Source organism: Myxocyprinus asiaticus, chromosome 27 (genome assembly GCF_019703515.2).
Source record: "Myxocyprinus asiaticus isolate MX2 ecotype Aquarium Trade chromosome 27, UBuf_Myxa_2, whole genome shotgun sequence".
NCBI classification, from domain to species: Eukaryota; Metazoa; Chordata; class Actinopteri; order Cypriniformes; family Catostomidae; genus Myxocyprinus; species Myxocyprinus asiaticus.
In genome coordinates, this window is record NC_059370.1 from 22,227,865 (window position 1) to 22,253,012 (window position 25,148).

General features: G+C 39.1%; 1 protein-coding gene across 4 annotated transcripts in view; it reads left to right on the top strand.

The window, feature by feature from the left end:
- Positions 1-25,148, top strand: part of LOC127418253 (protein Spindly-like) — a 56,387-nt gene that overhangs the window by 15,164 nt on the left and 16,075 nt on the right. For 3 of the 4 annotated variants that reach the window (XM_051658729.1, XM_051658728.1, XM_051658732.1), the window contains one exon: positions 528-816. In XM_051658729.1, the coding sequence (XP_051514689.1) occupies positions 528-816 (289 nt within the window). Of the gene's footprint in view, positions 1-527; positions 817-1,300; positions 4,022-25,148 lie in introns of those variants that run through there. The other variant, XM_051658730.1, reaches the window with a different exon arrangement.

Sequence of the window (25,148 nt, forward strand, 5' to 3'; positions counted from 1 at the left end):
TGTTCATTGAAAAAGGAGTTACATTTTGATCTGTTCTCACCCAGAACCGATTGGATCGCTTCAGAAGACATTGATTAAACCACTGGAGTCTTATGGATTTTGACCATGTCTATCAAACTCCAAAAAGCACACTTATAACATTGAACATCATTGGTCAAACGACATATTCCAAGTCTTCAGAAACCATACATTAGCTTTGTGTGAGAAACAGACTGAATTTTTAATCTTTATTCACTTACAAATCAAATAATTAATGCATGCAAATTAATTATGCTCTTCCTTTTTGGAGCTTGATAGATATGGTCACTATGAAATGTCATGGAGATTCTTAAATCCTCTTTTTGTGCTGCAGAGAACAAAATAGCAGTAAAATGGGTTTGGAATGACAAGAGAGTAAATAAATAATGACAGAATTTTTATTTTGTGTGAACTACTATTTTAAAATGTAAATTAGTTCACTGATATAGAAATTTATCCACAGGAAATTATGAAATACTCTGGCCTTACATGTAACGTTGTGTATTCAGAGGTGAAAAAAGCACAAGTACAGAAGCGTCACCGTGAAAAGTTTCCAGTAACCGTTACAGAGGAAAAGTCAGTACTGAGCAATGAGAAAACTGTGATGATGGACACAGAGCCAGCCAAGACCTTGAGTAGAAACACTGAGGATAAAGCTCTCAGTCATCCGGTTAAGAAGCCGACTGTGGTCCCATTACAGCCAGCACAAACCACAGAGCCCAACCCTGTCTTGCCACGTGAGAGCAAGTCTGTCCGAATCTGTGAGGATCCCCCAGTCTGCATTCCTGATGTACCCAGGTCAGTGCCAACCTCTTCATGCCAACCCTTCTCCCTTCTGCTGTGCTGCGTGAACGTTACTGTCTTTGTCATTTTCCTCTTCCTGGGTTTCATGAGGACGCTCACTCCTCGACAATTTTTCCTGCTCTACCACTGCCTCTCAGGAGTCCTGTAGCTCGGCAGAACTTTTTTGACATTTAATATTATGTGATCTAGGTTTAATAGTACACCTATAAGAAATTTCAAGATGAAGAGTATACTAGTTATCTTTAATTACTGATAAATCGATGGGAAATTTAGCTTTTCTTTTTTAAGAGATGAAGTGAAGTTTATGTCTGCACTTCAACTGTTGTATCAATTTAACAGTGACATTAAAAGTCTAACTCTTTATAATGTTAATTACATTAATTTATTGTTCTTATGTGACATCTTTTACAATGTTTTTAGCACTTTCAGCACAAGATCTGTATTTTGAACCACCACAAACTGAATGATTTGCCTGTAGGTCTCCTTTTAATAACTGCAATACCAAGACTGGCGATCAAACACATTGCAGTGATGAGGAGGAGAACTGGAGAGCTGAGAAAAAGAGGAAAAAGTACCAACAACCCACCCACGTTAATTCGGAAAAAACAATGGCAAGCGAGTGTGCTCAACAGTAGTGCTGCTAGAGAAATGCACTTGTTTGATAGTTTGTTAAAAATGTTTTGTAATGTTTTGTCAAGTTTGTTCAGTGTGGAATTATACGTCATAAGGTAATGTTGAATAATAATTTGTAACAAAATATGTCCTCTTTCTGCACATGTTTTACAGCACAATTAACACGTTTATCAGTACTTCTGTAATGAACTATTTGAGCCAGTTGAACACTGAATAAAAAAATCTGAATTAGTACAGTCTGGTGATAAATGCATTGATATTAACTTGCTCACCATACAAATTTACTGAACTTGCGATATACTTCTACTTATGCTGAATAACTGTAACTGTTGACTAACATTTGGGAAATAAGAGAGAGAGCCATGGTCATCAGTTTTTGGGTTTTACTTTGAGACACCTTAAATGATTGATATACATTATACAAACCATTTATCTGGATTACAAGGACAGTATCTGCCAGGATAGGCCTAGCTTCTGCTACAGCAGTAGTTTGCAAAGCACTTATGATATATTTCTGCAGCACCATTTATCGATATTAATTTTCAGCCAGTTTACATCAATTTAATAATTTACATTTTTGCACTTACTGCAGAAAGACAAACTTGGATGTTGGCTTGATAAAGCCTTGTCTGAAAGTTTTAAAAAGTAGATAGATAGATAGAGTTGAAGTCAGAAGTTTACACACACATAGGTTGAAGTCATTAAAACTAATTTTTTAACCACTCCACAGATTTCATATTAGCAAACTACAGTTTTGGCAAGTTGTTTAGGACATCTACTTTGTGCATGACACGAGTAATTTTTCCAACAATTGTTTACAGACAGATTGTTTCACTTTTAATTGACTATCACAATTCTAGTGGGTCAGAACTTTACAAACACTAAGTTAACTGTGCCTTTAAGCAGCTTGGAAAATTCCAGAAAATTATGTCACGCCTTTAGGCAATTATCTTCTGATAGGCTAATTGGAGTCAATTGGAGGTGTACATGCGGCTGTATTTTAAGGCCTACCTTCAAAGTCGGTGCCTCTTTGCTTGACATCATGGGAAAATCTAAAGAAATAATCCAAGACCTCAGAAAAAAAATTGTGGACCTCCGCAAGTCTGGTTCCTCCTTGAAAGCAATTTCCAAATGCCTGAAGGTACTACGTTCATCTGTACAAACAAGAGTAAGCAAGTATAAACACCATGGGATCATGCAGCCATCATACCTCTCAACGTAGTTTGGTGCGAAAAGTGCAAATCAATACCAGAACAACAGCAAAGGACCTTGTGAAGATGCTGGAGGAAACAGGTAGACAAGTATCTATATCCACAGTAAAACGAGTCCTGTATCTACATAACCTGAAAGGCTGCTCAGCAAGGAAGAAGCCAATGCTTCAAAACCGGCATAAAAAAGCCAGACTACGGTTCGAATGTGCACATGGGGACAAAGATCGTACTTTTTGGAGAAATGTCCTCTGGTCTGATGAAACAAAAATTGAACTGTTTGGCCATAATGACCATCATTATGTTTGGAGGAAAAAGGGTGAGGCTTTCAAGCCGAAGAACACCATCCCAACTGTGAAGCATGGGGGTGGCAGCATTTGTGGGGGTGCTTTGCTGCAGGAGGAACTGGTGCACTTCACAAAATAGATGGCATCATGAGGATGGAAAATTATGTGGATATATTGAAGCAGCATCTCAAGACATCAGCCAGGAAGTTAAAGGTCTGTCGCAAATGGGTCTTCCAAATGGACAATAACCCCAAGAAACTTCCAAAGTTGTGGCAAAATAGCTTAAGGACAACAAAGTCAAGGTATTGGAGAGGCCATCACAAGCCCTGACCTCAATCTGATAGAACTTTTGTTGGCAGAACTGAAAAAGCATGCACGAGCAAGGAGGCTTACAAACCTGACTGGGTTACACCAGTTCTGTCTGGAGGAATGTGCCAAAATTCCAGCAACTTATTGTGAGAAGCTTGTGGAAGGCTACCCAAAACTTTTGACCTAAGTTAAACAATTTAAAGGCAATGCTACCAAATACTAACAAAGTATATGTAAACTTCTGACTCACTGGGAATATGATGAAAGCAATAAAAGCTGAAATAAATAATTCTCTCTACTATTATTCTGACATTTCACATTCTTAAAATAAAGTAGTGATCCTGACTGACCTAAGACAGGAAATGTTTTCTATGATTAAATGTAAGGAATTGTGAAAAACTTAATATAAATGTATTTGGCTAAGGTGTATGTAAACTTCTGACTTCAACGATAGACAGACAGACAGACAGATAGATAGACAGAAATCTTCTCCGTGAAAACCATAATTCCGATCAGTAAGAAAAGACAGCAACTCAAATCAGAACAGTCTGAAGGTCTGTTAGGTGGATGTAGCTTGAAAGCTCTAGGTCTAGTAGTTATAATTGATAATTTTGGTGTTGGTTTAGGGATTTTGAAAAACCCCTTGAAACAAAATCTGTAGAACAGTATGTTGGCTTTGTCAAACCAACATAATTAGTAGCTTTTTTTTGTCAAATGCATTTATTGCTTGATTTACAGGCTAGCAACTAGTTTTTTTTGTCTATAAAATGTATATTAAAACTAAATTGTTTGCAATAAATTGAGCGAGAGGCTCGACTTTGTTTGCGTCATGAGAACGTGGTAGTCAATCACTGTGTCCGTATACAATGACATTCTCCAAAACATACACCTCTCCCTGTTTGATTGATTCATGTATTCCATTCAGTCGGACAGCAAAGTATGCAAGTGCTCTAGTTGTTTCTATGTCGATGACACAGCGGCAAAACTCAGCACATTATCAACTAAATAAATGAAACCTATTTAGTAGTTTGTACTGATAATTGAGCAAGTTCAGTTTGACATAATAGTGAAATTAATAACCTCGCTTGCTTGGCGATGGATTTTAGGTTCAGGTGGTCTCCTGGTAATGATAGATATGTGATTGAACCTCACTGTCTTTGAAATTAGAATATAAGAATTTATCTGCACGCATGTTGTTTTCTTTGACTAGTCTAATGATGACCAGATGTATAATGCAAAGCAAGAAGAGTAGCTGTTTTAGGGTGACAATAACCATCTGGCTTTTTGGTCTTCATCTCATATGTGCCCAAAATGTGAAGGTGAGATCAGTTGTTAATGTTGTACAGCTTTGTATTTATTTTTCTGTACTAACTTCATACTAGTATTAACTTGTACAGAACCATGGTACGCTCAAAGCTGGACTATGGAAGTATCATTTATGGATCAGCTAGGAAATCATACATACGACTTTTGGACACTGTACACCACCAAGGGATACGACTAGCTTTGGGAGCCTACAGAACATCACCAATCCAAAGTCTATGTGGAAGCCAATGAACCTTCCTTTGAAATCAGACGCCTAAAGTTGGCCTTACAATATGCAACCAAACTTAAAACAAATAAAGAAAACCCAGCCTATTCAGCAGTTTTCCCACTTCAGCATTCAACAATATATGAAAAAAACAAAAAACAAGTTTCATTCGTCCATTTGGCCTATGTATAAAAACCCATCTGGAGAATCTGAAAGTGGATCTAAACAGTGTGGAACAGACAGATTTATGCAAAATTCCTCCATGGGATCTCAAAAAGCTACAAATCCATCTGGATTTAACAAGGAACCAAAAATCCAAAACACATCCGAATGATTTCCATCAACAATTTCTGGACATAAGAGCAGTATACCCACAACATATCCCAATATACACAGATGGATCTAAATCTGGAAATAAAGTGGCAGCAGCTTTTGCAACAAACCAACTGTGTTAGGGTATCCGCATCCCTGACCAAAGTTCAGTTTTCACTGCAGAGGCAAATGCTCTACTACTGGCACTGAAGTTTATTGAGACTGCTCCACAACTTTTTTTTAAAAATAATAACTGATTCAAAATCATGTCTTGAAGCATTGGACTAAAACTGATCACTCAACAATCGTGAAGATTTTAATCAAAATGTCATCTCTTGAAGCAAAGAGTTTTAATATTATTTTCTGCTGGGTACCGGGACACTCAGAAATCTCTGGTAATGAACAAGCAGACAGAGCTGCCAGAGAAGCACTATATACTGAACCAGTAAAATGCCCTATACCTTCCACAGATCTGAAACCAACTCTGAATGTATATATCAAAAACAAATGGCAGTCAGAGTGGGATCAATATTTAAACAACAAATTATGAGAAATAAATCTTGTTGTTGGAACAAGATATGTGTTCCCTTTTAATAATCGCTGGGATCAAGTCATTTATACACGATGCCGGATAGGACATACAAGACTCACACACCAATTTTTACTATCAGAAGAAAATTCATCAAAGTGCTCATCTTGTCAGAACCCACTATCCATTAAACATATTTTACTGGACTGTCATACCTCTACACATCTGAGGAACCTGTATTATTCAGTTGATTCTTTTGAAAAGGTTTTTAATCAAGTGAATCCAAATGTAGTTTTAAGGTTTTTAGGAAAAATGAATCTTTAACACCTCATTTAACTTATTTAACTATTTTAAATAACTAAACCTGGTTCCCGCCATGAATATAGCCATGGAAGCTGGCATGGCGTAAAAAATGAAAGAAACAAACAAACATCATACTAGTATTGGCCTTGCAGTCCCCAACAGCCCTTACTATTATAGAGGACTCTGGTGATCTTAGCCAGGTTGAAGAGACACAGCTAGAGGATGAGGATCCTAAGGATATGGAGGTGTTTCATCCCACAGACAAGTGGCAAAATCTCAGACAAGGTGGGTATATTCCCATCAGCCACAGTGCTGAATGTGTACATTTATATGTATACTTTCCTTTTATATAGGTAGGTGAAGGACTGACATTGGTTTTCATGATGATTAACAGGCGGCTGTCAAAGTCTGAATTGACTCATTAATGTGTTACTGCAATTATACTAAATTCTTTAGGACAAGCAGTTCCAGCAGGTTTTCATGTCAGACTGAATCTTCAGACCGGGCAAAGAGAGGTCAAGCTGGGAGAGGAGGAAGGTCTCAAATACTGTAAAGGTGTCAATGACAAGGGTTGGCAAGATGAGCAATTCAGAAATCTTTAAAAAACTTGTTTTAAAAGCATGCATAAGGTTTGTTCAAATGTACATGTATTTGTGTTGGTTTCATGTCATTTGAAATGACATTTGCACCATTTGTTTACAAAAGGTAACACTGAATGCGCCTGAAAATGTGAGAGAGAAATGAGAAATATTACACATTTTATCCACCTAGAATGTATGTAAGTGTGCTCATCAAAATAATGACATCATTTTAAAATATCATATGAAAACAGATTTTATTAGGATTATCTCTAAATGTTAATTGTATGCGTTTTTGCAATATTGAGCGGGACATACGCTGACAGCGCCTCTGTTTTCTGTATGTAAAAATAAAAAATAAACATGTTATTACACTGCAATAGAAGAGTACATTTTATTCCACATTAATTTTCCTGTATATTATCATAAACCAGTTACACCACCTGAACATATTGCTTCTACAGTCAAAGGCCATTGTTTGTTGATGAAATTGACACTGAAAATCAAGCATGACAGTCAACAAGGTGAAGTAAACTTGGTGTTTTATTTTATTTCGATGAAGGAAAAACATCTGACAACAACAAATCAGAGTAAAAACATGTTTTCAAAAAGTGTGAGAGAGAGAGAGAGAGAGGGAGAATCATATGTGATTAGGCCATTTGAAAAACATTGTTTCTGCATTGGTGCACACCTTGTATATGATGTAAAAAGAGTGCAATTGTCTATACATTTCGATCAGAGTGGTTACATACAACAAAATTTTGACCTAAGTGAACATTTTAACAACAGTTCTATTTGTGTGCGCAAACCTTGTTTTTTTTTTCCATGGTAAGGGTGACTTTTGAATAGAATTGCCCTCTATTATATTGTATTAATTGTGAAATTGCAGAAATTCAATGAATTGTATTTTATAGATGTACATGTTTATCTTTGAGTGACATTTCTCCTATCACTGAATTGTTGGAGTTTGAGGTATTTTAAAGCTGCTGTTCATGTTCAACAGGAGGTGTCAAAGTAGTATTTACTTAATGTAATATTTATGTAAATGATGTGTAATATTTACTTTAATCAGCATCATAAACTACTGATATTTGTCAAAATTGGCCTCTAACAGACAGGCTTGTAATAGAAGTCAAATGGTGTAAACGGTCACACCATTTGAAATTAAAGTTTAAAATTTAATTTGACAGGCATTATCATGGACACAAGCACATGGCCTTGGTGTGAATATTTCAAACATAATTTCAAAAACATACCATTTGACATTTGACACAAGCATAACTGACCATACGCTAAACATATCAAATTATCTCGAATATTTTAAAGAGAGTTACTAATCTTTTAATGCAGCAGTTAGGGTCATCAGGGGTTTTTCCTCTGTGATATAATTTCCTGTCACATGGTCTTCTTGCACATACCAAATGGCTCCTTGAATGGTGGTTTCACCAACTTGACGCTTCAGGAAATTGACTTGACTGACAGGATCCCCCAAATTAATTGTAATTTTCAGAATAATGGTGTTCCATTACTTTTATTTACTATTAAACAGTTCTAATGTAAGATTATGCCAAACTAGTTGATAGGGTGTTTTATTGAGAATTTCACCTTTTTTAAGCAAGTTTAATTATTTGGTATAAAGTTTTCACAGTTACACCACATTTATATTTTTGCCATCATCCCCCAAATATTCTCTCAAAATTGATTAAAACCAGAACTTTTAGACTAGGTCCTCAATAAAAGAATGTATGCAAGTAATTTGTACATTTATTTTCAAATTTTAACCTTTTAAATGTAACTAAACCATATGGACACAAAAAAACTTAAGTCACGTCATTGACCCAAAGATAGAAATAGGTACTGTGGAAGAAGATGTGTAGCATTCTAAAACAAATGCTTTGCTGATGTGAATATATGGGTGGATTGAGCAGATGTATTATTATAAATACAGGTATTATATAGTTATTACTTGTTTTCCTCTGTTGGGCAGGCAAGGAATGCTGAATGTGCAGGGCCCTTCATTCACTGCGCAGGAGTTGAAAGAGGCTCTGAAAAAGTTAAAAGAATGATTCTTCAGACACTAAACAAGTAGGATAATTTCTATTCTTCACCCACCTTCCTTTGTTGCTTATTTGAGTTCTAATGATGTTTGGTTTTAGGATGAAGATGGGGTGAGGGCCCAGTTTTGCCCTATCAAAGAGCTGAAAAAAGGCATGGAAGAGCTTGACATACTGATAGAGGCAGATGTTCAAGTTATGAGGAGACTTTAAACCCAATTCAGTGATTCTAAAAGCACAACTGAAGAAACAGTTGCCGCTCTTCTTGAACTGGAGTACCTTGTGCATCAGGTGATGGCTCAATTACAATTGTGATACAGTTAATTAAAATATAGTTCAGTGTTTCTCGAAATCACTGTATACCTCGCTGTGAAAGAGATTCGGCAAGAATTGCTGAATGTATCGGCAATGCTGACGAAGGTCATTGCTGACTTGGAGGATCTTGCTGCAATACGTCGATCGATCACTGCCATGGAGACGAAATTCTCTGAGATGGTTACAAGAGTGGTGGATGTCGAGAAACTAATCGATTATCTGGAGTCATCAGAGAGAGAATTAGCTGCTAATAGGCTAGGGACCAAGGCCAATCTGGAGCACGTCTGGGAAAGGTTGGAAGACTTGGAGAATCAACGTACGAATTGTTGGAATTCCTGAAGACAAAGAAGTTCGAAATATGGTGAAATTCCTGGATGGGCTCTTTCTGAATGTGCTTGACATAACAGGCCATAAGGTGGAAATCGAGCGAGCTCACAGGGTCCCGGCTTGGCGATCCACTGAGAGAGAGAGGCCCCGATCAATTCTGACCAAATTTCTGAGATCATCTGATAAAGATCTCGTGTTATGCGAGGCAAAGGGTAAAGGAAGTCTTTCTTGGAAGAACCACAGCATTTTCTTGTTCCCAGACTTTGCGAATTCGACAAGAGAAATGTGATCGATTCAAGTAATGCAAGAAACTCTTACATCAATGGAAGGTCACTTTTGCTCTGATGTTCCCGGACAAATTGAGAATAGATACTAAGGATGTATAAGAGATATCATACCTTGACTTAATCGGTTAGCCAAAATTTTTGACAATATTTTAACGTCTAGCTGGATCAGGGAAATTGGACGGTGACTCTTACACTCACTTGGATCTTTGTCATTTTTATTTGTAATTAACATTTTTTATTGATTCAAAGAGAAAACACAACAGAGAAAAACACAACATATACACACCGAATCAACATTTAACTTTTAACACTCATTAACATCCCTCCCCAAACACCAACCCCACCCTACCTCAAAGAACACCCCTGTGGTCACATAAAATAATACACACACAAACAATAAAATAAAAAATAAAAAAATAAAAATAAATAAAAAATAAAATATATAATAAACATACATAGATAAACTAAACATCTCCCTCCTCATCCCTTCCCCTAGAGTCCTCCAAAAAATAGAGTCCTGAAAATAAGTCCTCCAGCCCCAGCCTTCCATCTATCATCTTCTCATAAGCCACCACCCTCCCCATCTCCGCACACCACTCTGGAAATGGTGGCGGTCCGTCTGACTTCCATCCCCTTAAAATAATTTGTCTACCGATCATCACGCCAGTCAGAACCCAATTTTTCACATATTTGTCGCCCGAATTTATAACTTCCCCAAGTCTGGGGCAAAGTAAAATTTGAGTGCCCAGAATGTCATGCAAATAATTCTGAATCTTTAACCAAAAATCTTGGATCTTAACGCATCTCCAAAAAACATGGGCTGTGTCTCCAACTTCTGATTGGCATCACCAGCAGGTGGGTGTGTCTTTAAGACCAAGCCTATATAATCTAGAGGGGGTCCAATAAAATCTTTGTAAAATCTTAAATTGCATAAGGCGAACCCTTGCATCTCTAGATGCAGACTTGACATTTTTCAGAATCTTAGTCCACACTCCATCCTCCAATACCAAATTCAAATCTTTCTCCCATAATTTCTTAATAGAAGTTAAAGCTCCATTCCCCATACTCTGAATTAACAGGGAGTAGTACACTGATGCCTCATGACCTTTTCCAAAAGCCGCAATCATATGCCTCCTTAGTGGGGGGTGTGTGCTACTCCCAAAAATAGTACAAAGCAGGTGGCGCAATTGTAAATACCTATAAAACTGAGGTCTGGGGATCCCAAAATGTTGGAGCAAGTTTTCAAACGATCTCAACAGTCCACTTTCATATAGGTCACTGAGTGTAGCAACCCCCCTCACAATCCACTCTGGCCAGCAGAAAGGGGACTTGCCAATACATAATCTTGGGTTCTGCCATATGCTCGAGGCAACATTTAAATAAGTGTCCAATTTAAACAATCTGGACACTTTAGTCCATACCAAGTGTAAATGCGAACGAACGGGGTGTAACTTAACTTTTCCGATTAGTTTGATAGAGATGCTTTGTAATGGCGAAATAGGGGCAAGAACTGCCTGTTCAATAACAAACCAGGGAGGGGCTCTCTCAGGTGGAAGTGACCAATGAGCCAAATGTCTGAGACTGAACGCATAGTAATAAAACAAAATCTTGGGTTGGCCTAGCCCTCCTTTGTCAATCAGCCTATGTAACTTATTAAAATGCAATCTGGGACATTTACCATTCCAAATGAAGGACTTCGCTATGCTATCGAATTGCTTGAAATAAGAGAGGGGGACATCTACAGGGAGAGACTGTAGCAGGTAGTTAAATTTTGGAATACAATTCATTTTAATAACATTAATCTTTCCAATCATCGATAAATGTAATGAAGCCCACCTGCCCACATCGCTTGAAAATCTTTTTATTAAAGGGTCAAAATTGACTAACTAAATCAGACAAATTAGCTGGGAATAAAATCCCCAAATACTTAATGCCCTGTTTGGGCCATTGGAAGGTACCCGGCTGGAAAGCCGTTACTGGGCAGTACGCTGTCAGAGCCAAAGCTTTGGATTTAGACCAATTAACTTTGTATCCTGAGAACTTGGAAAAGGAATTAATAATTCTGTGGAGGCAAGGCATAGATCTAGTAGGCTCAGAGACAAATAATAAAATATATCTGCGTAAAGCAGAAGCTTATGCGCCACACCTCCCGGCACCACCCCTGGAAAATCCTCCTCCTTTCTTATTGCGGCTGCTAATGGTTCCAGGGCAAGACAGAACAATAAAGGGGAAAGAGGGCAGCCCTACCGAGTGCCCCTATCCAGAGTAAAATAATCTGAAATTAATCCATTTGTTTGAACCGCTGTTACAGGGTGTCTATAAAGTAACTTAATCCAACCAATAAATGTACTCCCGAACCCAAACATTTCCAAAATCATAAAAAGATAATCCCATTCTACCATTTCAAATGCCTTTTCGGCGTCAAGTGAGATGGCAGCGACCAGAGTCTGATCATTCGCCACTGACCACATAATATTGATGAGACGCCAGATGTTATCAGAATAGCTGCAGCCCTGAATAAATCCCACCTGATCTATATGTATAAGAGATGTCATAACCTTACTTAATCGGTTAGCCAAAATTTTTGACAATATTTTTACATCTAGTTGGATCAGGGAGATTGGACGGTAACTTTTACACTCGCTTGGATATTTGTCCTTTTTAAGAATTAGACTGATCTGAGCTTGTGTCATGGTTGGAGGAAGCTTTCCATTCTTTAATAATTCAGTATAAACTTCTAACAAAATTGGAGCCAGTTCTGTAGCATAGGATCTAAAAAATTCAGCGGCAAAACCATCTGGCCCCGGAGCCTTGCCAGTAGGTAGGGACTTAATTACCTCATCAAGCTCCTCCAAGTTTATCTCAGAATCAAGGGAGTTTTTTTGCTCAATCATCAGTTTAGGAAGATATAATGGTTCCACAAATTTTTTAATATCTTCATCAGTAGACGAAGACGTGGAACTATAAAGATCAATATAGAACTCTTTAAAGGCATTATTAATATCAATGGCTGAGGTAAAAATTTCACCACCAGCAGATTTCACTGAGGGAATGATAGAAAGAGACTCTCTCTGCTTTATATATCTAGGCAAAAGCTTCCCTGCTTTGTCACCCGACTCAAAGTATGACTGTCTTGCCCTGAATAACCAAAACTCCACTTTCCACGACAAAATAGTATTATATCTATATTTCAATCGGGTCAATTCTCTGAGGCCATCAGCTGACATACGGCGCTTCAGCTCTGCCTTTGCACTTTAAATATTTCCTTCCAACTCCACGAGTTCTCATGCTTTGGATTTTTTGGTGAATGAGGCATACTGTATGATCCGACCCCTAAGAACCACCTTAAGTGCCTCCCAAGCCACGCCCACAGAGGATACTGAGGACCAGTTGGTCTCCATATAAACATTGATTTCAGACTTTAACATTTGTTGGAAATCAGGATTTTGCAAAAGGGACACATTAAGGCACCAACTATATGATTTCTTTTTCTCTGTATATGGCAACACCTCTAAACTCACCAGGGCATGATCTGAGACTAAGATATTTCCAATTGAGCAATCAACAACAGATGAAATGAGGGATTTGTATATAAAAAAAAATCTATTTTAGAATAAATCTTATGGACTGATGAAAAGAATGTATAGTCCCTACCAGATGGGTTCAAAAGTCTCCAAATATCCGTAAGACCAAGATTTTTACACATCCTGTGAAGCGTCAATGTTGCTCTAGGGGGTTTACACACTTTTGCTTCACTGTGATCAAGGACAGAGTCCATCAAAAGATTAAAGTCTCCTCCCAATATTATATCATGAGGGGTGCCAGCGGTTTGTAACATCCCTTCAAGATCTATAAAAAAGCCCTGATCATCAGCGTTAGGTGCGTAAATATTAGCCAAAATCAACCTTTGCCCTTGAATTTCAGCTAACACAATAATGACTCTTCCTAATTTATTTTTAGTCTGTTTGAGACATTTGAATTGCAGAAGTTTATTAATCAATATAATGACTCCCTTGCTCTTACTTGAGCCAGCATTAAAAAAAAACATGTCCACCCCATACCTTCCCAAATTTTTCAGCTTCCTGCGGGGAAAGATGCATTTCTTGAAGAAACACTATATCATATTTCTTACATTTAAGAAAAGTTATAACCTTCCTTCTTTTTATGGGGTGCCCCAACCCATTCACATTCCATGTGGAGAGAGATAGTACACTCATATTAACATTTGACATCTTGACATAGTAGAAAAAATAAATTGTGTGTCAAAAACAAAATTATACAGACCACATTCCCCATTAGTGAAACAGTCAAACCCCGAACTTCCCCCCGAACAAAACAAACAGAAAAAGAAAAATGTGCACATTAACCCTGCCACGAAAGCGCCAACCGGCGACAATCGCTCTAAACTCAAAAGGTCCATGAACGCCCACGAGCCCCCATGACAACTTTGCCATTGGATTGCTCAATTTTGCCTCACAAATTTGTGAGGCAAAATTAAATAACAGAAAATACTTTGTAAAATAAACCCAGCAAATAGGAAGAATGAGCACAAATAATGTGTAGATTCATTCACATAACTGTCTCAAAGATGTGATCTTCCACAAAACAAATTCCAGCCAATATAAAACCATTCAGATTCCTCAGACAGACAGACGAATGTTCCGTGAACCAGCTTTTATGAGTTCAGCGGATGACGTAATCATTCTAATTTCCCGTAAAAAAAACTAAAAACAAACTACAGCCAGCAGGAGGAATAAGCACAAAGAACTAACAGATTAATCCACAGCTGTTCCAAAGGAATGTTATTCAAAAGAACAAGCTCCAGCCACTAGGTGGAACCAATACAAAAACAAAACCGGCATCCCGGTTTCCCGGATGGTCAAGTCAATTCACTCGGAGGCCGCATAAAAGTATATACCATGACTTACACAATCCATCAACTTTATAAAAGACATCCTTTGTGTGAGCATGTAGATATTTTGCGGTCATCCATAGTGTCCACTCTCAAACTGGCTGGGAACTTCAATGCAAAAGTAATCTTTCATCAATGCAAAAGTTTCTTTAAGGAAAAGTGTTATTCACAAAACAAGCTCCAGCCGCACGGTGGAGCCAACGCAAAAAACCCAAAATGTCGCCCAGCTTCCTCAAGAGTATGTGCAGCGAGTCGACCCACTCACATGAGAAACATCCAATGGTTTACTCACCCAATGATTCAATAAAAGACATTGCCTGATTGGGACATGCAAATACTTTGCGACCGACCTTCGTTTCTATTCTCAGTTTGGCCGGGAACATCAGAGCAAAAGTAATCTTTCGTCGATGTAAGAGTTTCTTACATTCCTTGAACCGATCGCATTTCTCTCTTGTAGAACTCGCAAAGTCCGGGAACAAGAAAATATTATGGTTCTTCCAAGAAAGATTCCCTTTGCTCCTCGCCTGGCGCAACACAAGATCTTTATCGGATGATCTCAGAAATCTGGCCAGAATCGATCGGGGCCTGTCTCCCTCAGCAAATCTGTGAGCTGGGACTCTGTGAGCTCGCTCGATTTCCAGCTTGTGGCCTGTTATGTTGAGCAGGCACGGGAAAAACTCGTCTAGGAATTTCACCATATCTCTGCTCTCCTCATGCTCATTATTCCTGCGGCTTCTATTCTCAGAATCATCAAGCTTTTCAAGGAGATGTTCCAAATCACTTTGGTCATGGGCGGATTAGCGGTTAATTCCCTCTCCGAAGATTCCAGACAATCGATTCGTCTCTCAACATCAGTCACTCTTGTAACTAGCTCAGGGAATTTTATTTCCATTGCCGTAATCGATTGACGTATTACAGCAAGATCCTCCAAGTCAGCAAGAATCTTCATCAACATCACCGACATGTTGGACAACTGACGCTGGATCTCCTCTCCCGCCTCGCCATCCAAATCGAGTCCCTGGTCTGTAGGCCTGTCGGGGCTTTCATCCTGAACACGTAAGTGTCTTTTAATGTCTCCAGAGCCTGAGGATTTTGACTTCTTTGCAATGTTTTGCATCAAAGAGCAAATGTGTAACTGGGTGTATTAAAATTCACCAGATTATAACATAAGAATAATACAACATTTAGCAAAGTGCACAGAGCTCGTCACTCACACGTCTGCCCCTCGCATGGCATCACATCTCTTTGTCATTTTTAAGAATCAGACTGATCCAGGCTTGTGTCATGGTTGGTGGAAGCTTTCCATCCTTTAATGATTCCGTATAAACTTCTAGCAAAAGTGGAGCCAGTTCTGTAGCATAAGATCTAAAAAATTCAGTGGCAAAGCCATCTGGCCCCAGAACCTTGCCTGTAGGTAGGGCCTTAATTAACTCATCAATCTCCTCCATGTTTATCTCAGAATCAAGATAATGTTTTTGCTCAGTCTTCAATTTAGGGAGTTCTAGAGGTTCCACAAAGTTTGTAATATCTTCATCAGTAGATGAAGACATGGAACTATAAAGATTAAGATAGAACTCTTTAAAAGCATTATTAATATCAATGGCTGAGGTAAATATCTCACCACCAGCAGATTTCACTGAGGGAATAGTAGAAAAAGACACTCTCTGATTTATATATCTGGCCAAAGGTTTTCCTGCTTTGCCCCCCAACTCAAAATATGACTGTCTTGCCCTGAATAACCAAAACTCCACTTCCGTGACAAAATAGTGTTGTATCTGTATTTCAAACGAGTCCATTCTCTGAGGCCATCAGATGACATTCAGCGCTACGCTCTGCTTCGGCACTTTTAAAATTCCCTTCCAACTCCACGAGTTCTCGTGCTTTGGATTTTTTAAAGAATGAGGCATATTGTATGATCCGACCCCTAAGAACCACCTTAATTGCCTCCCAAGCCACACCCACAGAGGATACTGAGGACCAGTTGGTCTCCATATAAACATTGATTTCAGCCTTTATCATTTGTTGGAATTCAGGATTTTGCAAAAGGGATACATTAAAGCTCCAACTATATGATTTATTTTTCTCTATATGTGGCAACACCTCTAAACTCACCAGGGCATGATTTGAGACTAAGATGTTTCCAATTGAGCAATCCACAACAGATGAAATGAGGGACTTAGATATAAAAAAATCTATTCTAGAATAAATCTTTTGTACTGATGAAGAAAATGAATAGTCCTTGCCAAAAGTTGCAACATCCTTCAAGATCTATAAAAAAGCCCTGCTCATCAGTGTTAGGTGCGTAAATATTAGTCAAAATCAAACCCCTGAATTTCAGCTAAACCAATGATGACTCTTCCTAATTTATCTTTAATCTGTTTGAGACATTTGAATTGTAGATGTTTACTTATCAATGTAATGACTCCCCTGCTCTTACTTGAGCCAGCGTTAAAGAAAACATGCCCCCAAATTTTTCAGCTTCCTGCAAGGAAAGATGAGTTTCTTGAAGAAACACTATTCCATATGTCTTATGCTTAAGAAAAGAAATAACCTTCCTTCTTTTTATGGGGTGCCCCAACCCATTCACATTCCACGTGGAGAAAGATAACCCACTCATATTAACATTTGACTTTTGATATATTAGAAAAAATAAATTGTGTGTCAAAAACAAGATTATAAAAACCACATTCCAACATTAGTGCAACAATCAAACCCCGAGCTCCCCCCCGAACAAAACAAACAGAAAAAAGAAAAATGTGCGCATTAACCCCGTGCACGACAGCGCCAACCGGCGTCCATCCCTCTAAACTCAAAAAGTCCATGTACGCCTATTAGAGTCCCTGCGACAACTTTGCCGTTGAATTCCTCAAGTCTGGTACATCTGTACAAATTTTGTGAGGCAAAATTATATAACAGAAAATACTTTGTAAAACAAACCCCGGCCAATAGATGGAATAAACACAAAGAACATGTAGATTCATTCACAAAACTGTATCGAAGGTGTGTTCCTCCACAAAACAAGCTCCAGCCTCTAGCGAACCAGCAAAAAAATAAAAATAAATATATATTTGTGTGTGTGGCAGGGCTCTACTACGGCTCATCCCAACTCTCTCCAGGTTTCGGCACCAGTGTAACACAGTTCAATGGAAAGGAGGAGGCGAGAACCGACTTGACAATATAAATGATAATTTAATGAGAAACCAAAAAGACAAACACACACACACACACACACACACACACACACAGGTGTCGGACAGCTGTCCGTAACTCTCTCTCTGTTGCACTGCTGTCTCAGGTCGGCCTTATCCCTCTCGGGCTTAATCAGCCTTATTAGGGGCCAGGTGTGCGGAATCACGACCCGGCCCCGCCCTCCGCCCTGCCACATTATATATATATATATATATATATATATAGAGGTGCATCTCAATAAATTAGAATGTCGTGGAAAAGTTCATTTATTTCAGTAATTCAACTCAAATTGTGAAACTCGTGTATTAAATAAATTCAATGCACACAGACTGAAGTAGTTTAAGTCTTTGGTTCTTTTAATTGTGATGATTTTGGCTCACATTTAACAAAAACCCACCAATTCACTATCTCAAAAAATTAGAATATTTTGACATGCCAATCAGCTAATCAACTCAAAACACCTGCAAAGGTTTCCTGAGCCTTCAAAATGGTCTCTCAGTTTGGTTCACTAGGCTACACAATCATGGGGAAGACTGCTGATCTGACAGTTGTCCAGAAGACAATCATTGACACCCTTCACAATTCGGCGTGGCATGGAGGTGATCAGTTTGTGGCACTGCTGAGGTGGTATGGAAGCCCAGGTTTCTTTGACAGTGGCCTTCAGCTCATCTGCATTTTTTGGTCTCCTTGTTTCTCATTTTCCTCTTGACAATACCCCATAGATTCTCTATGGGGTTCAGGTCTGGTGAGTTTGCTGGCCAGTCAAGCACACCAACACCATGGTCATTTAACCAACTTTTGGTGCTTTTGGCAGTGTGGGCAGGTGCCAAATCCTGCTGGAAAATGAAATCAGCATCTTTAAAAAGCTGGTCAGCAGAAGGAAGCATGAAGTGCTCCAAAATTTCTTGGTAAACGGGTGCAGTGACTTTGGTTTTCAAAAAACACAATGGACCAACACCAGCAGATGACATCGCACCCCAAATCATCACAGACTGTGGAAACTTAACACTGGGCTTCAAGCAACTTGGGCTATGAGCTTCTCCACCCTTCCTCCAGACTCTAGGACCTTGGTTTCCAAACGAAATACAAAACTTGCTCTCATCTGAAAAGAGGACTTTGGACCACTGGGCAACAGTCCAGTTCTTCTTCTCCTTAGCCCAGGTAAGATGCCTCTGACGTTGTCTGTGGTTCAGGAGTGGCTTAACAAGAGGAATACGACAACTGTAGCCAAATTCCTTGACATGTCTGTGTGTGGTGGCTCTTGATGCCTTGACCCCAGCCTCAGTCCATTCCTTGTGAAGTTCACCCAAATTCTTGAATCGATTTTGCTGGACAATCATAAGGCTGCGGTTCTCTCGGTTGGTTGTGCATCTTTTTCTTCCACACTTTTTCCTTCCACTCAACTTTCTGTTAACATGCTTGGATACAGCACTCTGTGAACAGCCAGCTTCTTTGGCAATGAATGTTTGTGGCTTACCCTCCTTGTGAAGGGTGTCAATGATTGTCTTCTGGACAACTGTCAGATCAGCAGTCTTCCCCATGATTTTGTAGCCTAGTGAACCAAACTGAGAGACCATTTTGAAGGCTCAGGAAACCTTTGCAGGTGTTTTGAGTTGATTAGCTGATTGGCATGTCAAAATATTCTAATTTTTTGAGATAGTGAATTGGTGGGTTTTTGTTAAATGTGAGCCAAAATCATCACAATTAAAAGAACCAAAGACTTAAACTACTTCAGTCTGTGTGCATTGAATTCATTTAATACATGAGTTTCACAATTTGAGTTGAATTACTGAAATAAATGAACTTTTCCACGACATTCTAATTTATTGAGATGCACCTGTATATATATATATATATAAGTCGTTCAGTTTCCTCGGACAGTCAAACGAGTGTTCAGTGAGCCGGCTGTTCATGAGTGCATCAGATGACTTAATCCTTCCAATGTCCTTCAGAAAAAACTCCACAAAACAAACTCCAGCCAACAGGAGGCATAAGCACAAAGAACAAACAGTTCCATCCATAACTGTCCCAAAGGACTGTTATTCCACAAAACAAACTCCAGCCGCTAGGCGGAACCAGCACAAAAAGAAACAAAACAGGCGTCCCGGATCCTTGGACAGTCAAGAATGTATTGAGCGAGTCAAGTTCACTCGGAGGCCACATAAGAAACACACCATGATTTCCTCAGTCCATCAACTTTATAAAAGACATCGCTTGTTGTGGGCATGTAGATATTTTGCAGCCATCCTTAGCATCCATTCTCAATCTTGCTGGGAACATCAGTGTAAAAGCGATCTTCCGTCAATTCAAACGTTTCTTGAAGGAGTGTTTTACCACAAAACAATCTCCAGCCACTAGGCGGAACCAACACAAACAGAAACAAAAAATGCCACCCAGCTTCCTCAGACAGTCAAGAGTATGTACAGCAAGACAGCTCACTCGGGGGCCACATGAGAACCACCAAATGGTTTCCTAACCCCATTGTTTCTATGAAGGACAGTGCTTGCTTGGGGCATGTAAATACTTTGCGGCCATCTTTAGTATCTATTCTCAGCTTGGCTGGGAACATCAGTGCAAAAGCGATCTTCCGTTGATGTAAGAGATTCTTGCATTCCTTATATTGATCACGTTTCTCTCTTGTCAAATTCGCAAAGTCCGAGAACAAGAAAATGTTGTGATTCTTCCAAGAAAGTTTTCCTTTGCTCCTCGCCTCACGCAACACAAAATCTTTATCGGATGATCTCAGAAATTTGGCCAGAATTGATCGGGGCCTGTCTCCCTCAGCGGATATGCGAGCTGGGACTCTGTGAGCTCACTCGATTTCCAGCTTATGGCCTATTATGTTGAGCAGACTCGGGAAGAGCTCGTCTAGGAATTTTAGCCTTCTTCATGCTCAGGAATTCCAACAATTTGGACATTGTATCGCCGGCTATGATTCTGAAGGTCTTCCAGTTTTTCCAGTCTATCTTGGTCGCTAGCAGATTAGCAGCTAATTCTCTCTCCGATGACTCCAAATAATCCATCCGTTTCTCGACATCCGACAATCTTGTAACCAACTCAAAGAATTTAGTTTCCATCACCGTGATCGATCGATGTATTACAGCAAGATCCTCTAAGTCAGCCACAACTTTGTCAGCATCACAGACATGTTGGACAGTTGACGATTAATTTCTCCTGCCGCACCGTCCAGACAAGTCCCTGGTCTGCGGGCCTGTCAGAGGTTTCAGCTTGAGCACGAAAGTGTCTTTTAATATCTCCAGAGCCCGAAGATTTTGAATTCTTTGACATGTTGACTTCAAAGAACAGATATGTAGCAGGGTGTATCCAATCTCACCGGATTATAACATTTATTTAGAGGTTGTTTTTATAATAAATAATTAAAAACTAGAAAAGTGCACAGAGCTCATCGTTTACACGTCCGCTCCTCGCATGGCATTATGTGACCTCTATTCATTCCTTCTCTAAGTTCTCGGGATACAGAGTTAATTGGTATAAATCCGAAGCTTTGGCTCTGACAACGTACTGCCCGGTAACGGCTTTCCAGCCGGGCGCCTTCCAGTGGCCCGAACAGCAAATTTGTGTGATTTAGTTAGAGTTAATTTTGACCCTTTAATAAAAAGTTTTTCAAGCGATGTGGACAGGTGGGCTTCACTACATTTATCTATGACTGGGAAGGTTAATGTTATAAAAATGAATTGTATTCCAAAATGCAACTACCTACTACAGTCTCTTCCCATTGAAGTTCCCCTCTTTTATTTGAAACAATTTGATAGTATAGCTAAATCCTTTATCTGGAATGGTAAATGTCCTCGGATGCATTTTAATAAGTTACACAGGCCAATTGGCAAAGGTGGGTTAGGTATCCCCAAGATTTTGTTTTACTATTGTGCTTTTGGTCACAGACATTTGGCTCATTGGTCACTTCCACCTGAGAGAGCCCCTCCCTGGCTCTTTATTGAACAAAAGGCCCTTGCCCCTATCTTGCCATTGCAAAGTCTTTCTACCAAGCTGCCCAGAGAAGTAAATACATATCCCATTATCTCGCACATGCATTTAGTGTGAACAAAAGTTTCCTGCGTGTTCAATTCAGACATTTACCTGAACGTTCCCACAAGTATTTGGTTAAAGCGGCAGACACTCTTGAGATGGTGCTTGCTGCTTTTGGAAAGGGTCATGAGGCTTCAGTGTACTATTCCTGGCTAATTCAGAGTCTAGGGGATGGTTCTGACATCTCTTTAGAAGTTATGGCAGAGAGACTTGAATTTAGTACTGGAGGATGAAGAATGGGGTAGGATTTTTAAAAATGTCAAGTCTATGTGTAAGGATGTAAGGGTGCGCTTTAAATTTAAGATTCTGCATCGTTTTTATTGGACTCCCTCTAGATTGTATAGGCTTGGCCTTAGAGACACACCTACTTGCTGGCAATGCCAGTTAGAGGATGGGGACATAGCCCATGTTTTTTGGTTCTGTACTAAGATTCAAGAGTTTTGGACGAGGGTTCAGAGTTATGTCTGTGAGGTCTTGAGCACTCAGATTTTATTCTGCCCCAGACTTTGTATTCTGGGTGATGGGGTGGATATTAACGTAGGGAAGAAACACATAAAAAACTGGGTCCTTACCAGCGTTATGATCGGCAGGAAAGTTATTCTTGGGGGATGGAAGTCGGCTGGTGCGCCCTCATTTCATGAATGGTGCACCGAGTTGAGCAGAGTGGTGGCTTTTGAAAAGATGTCACATAGATGGCTGGGCAGCTTGAGTGCTTATGGCAAGAAGTGGGGCACTTATTTGGCCTTCCTAGAGGGTTGCCAGGGAGGAGCAGTGGAGAGGGACAGTTTGGGTTAAATATATGTAATTCATTAATATGTGGAACCCTTTTTCTTTTTTGTTGGTTATGTTTTCATGTGCTGTTTGTGTTATTTTGAGTATGGAATCAATTAAAATTGTTAATGAGAAAAGACTTTGATCTACTTTTATCTATCAGATGGTTTATATGACCATCTATGTGAAAGTCTGTCTGTCTATCTAGCTTGCTGGCTGTTTGTTTTGCAATGTCTGTATAACCGTCAAAGTTAAAACTTTTAAAAGAATTTAAAACTTTCAGACAAGGCTTTGTCAAGCGAACATCAAAGTTTTCCTTGACAAACTTTGCCTATCTAGTTCCTTTATGCTGTATGACAAGGGCAACATGTCTTAACCGCAAATTAGCAACAAGTAAAAATCAATCAGAAAATTAATTTGTCAAGTCAAATTTGTTTGTATACCGCTTTTGTTTCAAAGCAGCTGTGCATGAAATTATGCTTTAACCGAAAATGAAGGAATATAATGCCAATATTAGTTATTTTTGTTTAGAACTATTAGTGGTTAAAATTAGTAAACTAAGTAAGTGTTGTGGGTCAATGATTAAACAAAATGATTTTATATGAATTTTAAGTTTTAGTGTTAAAGTCCTTGAAGTCATCCCAAATTAACTGAGGAAATACATGTAGATGAATTGTCCTTTGATTTTGGCTAATGAAGGATTTTGTTAGTGGTTAATTCATTTTCTATGTAGTTTAAGAGAGTGTTGTCCCTCCTTTGACCAAGCAGTCTGGCTGGAAGCTTATGGCAAGTAATTTTGGTGAACTCCATCCTGAGCCCATGCTTCAGACAATGGCTCATGAAGAATCCCATGTCTTTGAGTTTGCATCAATTCATCCTCTGAGAAGTCCGTCTTAGTAGACTGAAGTGAAGTCTGGCTGGTACATGATGCAGTTGGTCATCATCACTCAGCAACAAAACCGAGGTTTAGACAGGGAAAGAAATAGAATAAAATAAGCGTAGATGCACATTCACTTTAAAGCAGGGTTAAAGAATAAGAGAAGTGTTTTCGGTTCCGGCAGACCTAACTAAACAGCATAACTATGAATTGAGGGATAAATTAGGTATATGCCTGGGTGAATAGATAAGTCTTTAGTCTAGACTTAAACTGAGAGAGTGTGTCTGTGTTCCGAACACTGCTAGGAAGACTATTCCATAGTTTAGGAAATATTATGAAAATGTCTCCCTCCTTTTGTGGATTTTGATATTTTCTGTATTGTTAACAGGCCGGAGTTTTGCGATCGTAATGAGCGTGATAGATTATAGTGTGACTGAAGGTCACTTAAGTACTTTGGAGCTAGACCATTCAATGCTTTGTAAGTAATTAAGAGAATTTAAAAATTAATACGAAACTTAACAGGCAGCCAATGTAACACCGATAAAATGGGGCTGATATGATCGTATTTCTTGGTTCTAGTTAGCACTCTCGCTAATATTTATTTATTAAACCTGCAGGACATCCACCTAGTAATGCATTACAATAATATATGTACGTATGCATTAGTTTTTCACCATCAGAACCAGTTGACGTTACAGTACATCCATCAAGAGTCAGATCATATTTTAGCGTCTTATTATTTTAGGTTTTTGTTCCAATAATTAGTACTTCTGATTTATTGGAATTGAATAGGACATTTTTAGCCATCCACTCTTTGATATCATTTATACACTGTTAATTTGGAAAATTGTGAAATTTCGTCAGGTTTCAAAGAAATATACAGTTGTGCTCAAAAGTTTGCATAAATGAGCTGCATGGTCGAGTTGCCAGAAAGAAGTCTTTACTGTGCCAATGCCACAAAAAAAGCCCGGTTACAATATGCCCGACAACACCTTGACAAGCCTCACAGCTTCTGGCACACTGTAATTTGGAGTGACGAGACCAAAATAGAGCTTTATGGTCACAACCATAAGCACTATGTTTGGAGAGGGGTCAACAAGGCCTATAGTGAAAAGAATACTATCCCCACTGTTAAGCATGGTGGTGGCTCACTGATGTTTTGGGGGTGTGTGAGATCTAAAGGCACGGGGAATCTTGTGAAAATTGATGGCAAGATGAATGCAGCATGTTATCAGAAATTACTGGCAGACAATTTGCATTCTTCTGCACGAAAGCTGCGCATGGGATGCTCTTGGACTTTCCAGCAGGACAATGACATGGTCAAGTTGACCCTCCAGTGGTTAGAGCAGGAAAAGGTGAAGGTTCTGGAGTGGCCATCACAGTCTCCTGACCTCAATATCATCGAGCCACTCTGGGGAGATCTCAAACGTGCGGTTCATGCAAGACGACCAAAGACTTTGCATGACCTGGAGGCATTTTGCCAAGACGAATGGGCAGCTATACCACCTGCAAGAATTTGGGGCCTCATAGACAACTATTACAAAAGACTGCACGCTGTCATTGATGCTAAAGGGGGCAATACACAGTATTAAGAACTAAGGGTATGCAGACTTTTGAACAAGTGTCATTTAATTTTTTTCTTTGTTGCCATGTTTTGTTTTATGATTGTGCCAGTCTGTTATAACCTACAGTTGAATATGAATCCCATAAGAAATAAAAGAAATGTGTTTAAAAATGGTACATATATTACCAATTCTCCTAGGGTATGCAAACTTTTGAGCACAACTGTAAAGTTGGGTATCATCGGCATATCAGTGAAAACTAAATCCATGGTCCCTGATAATGTCTCCCAGGGGG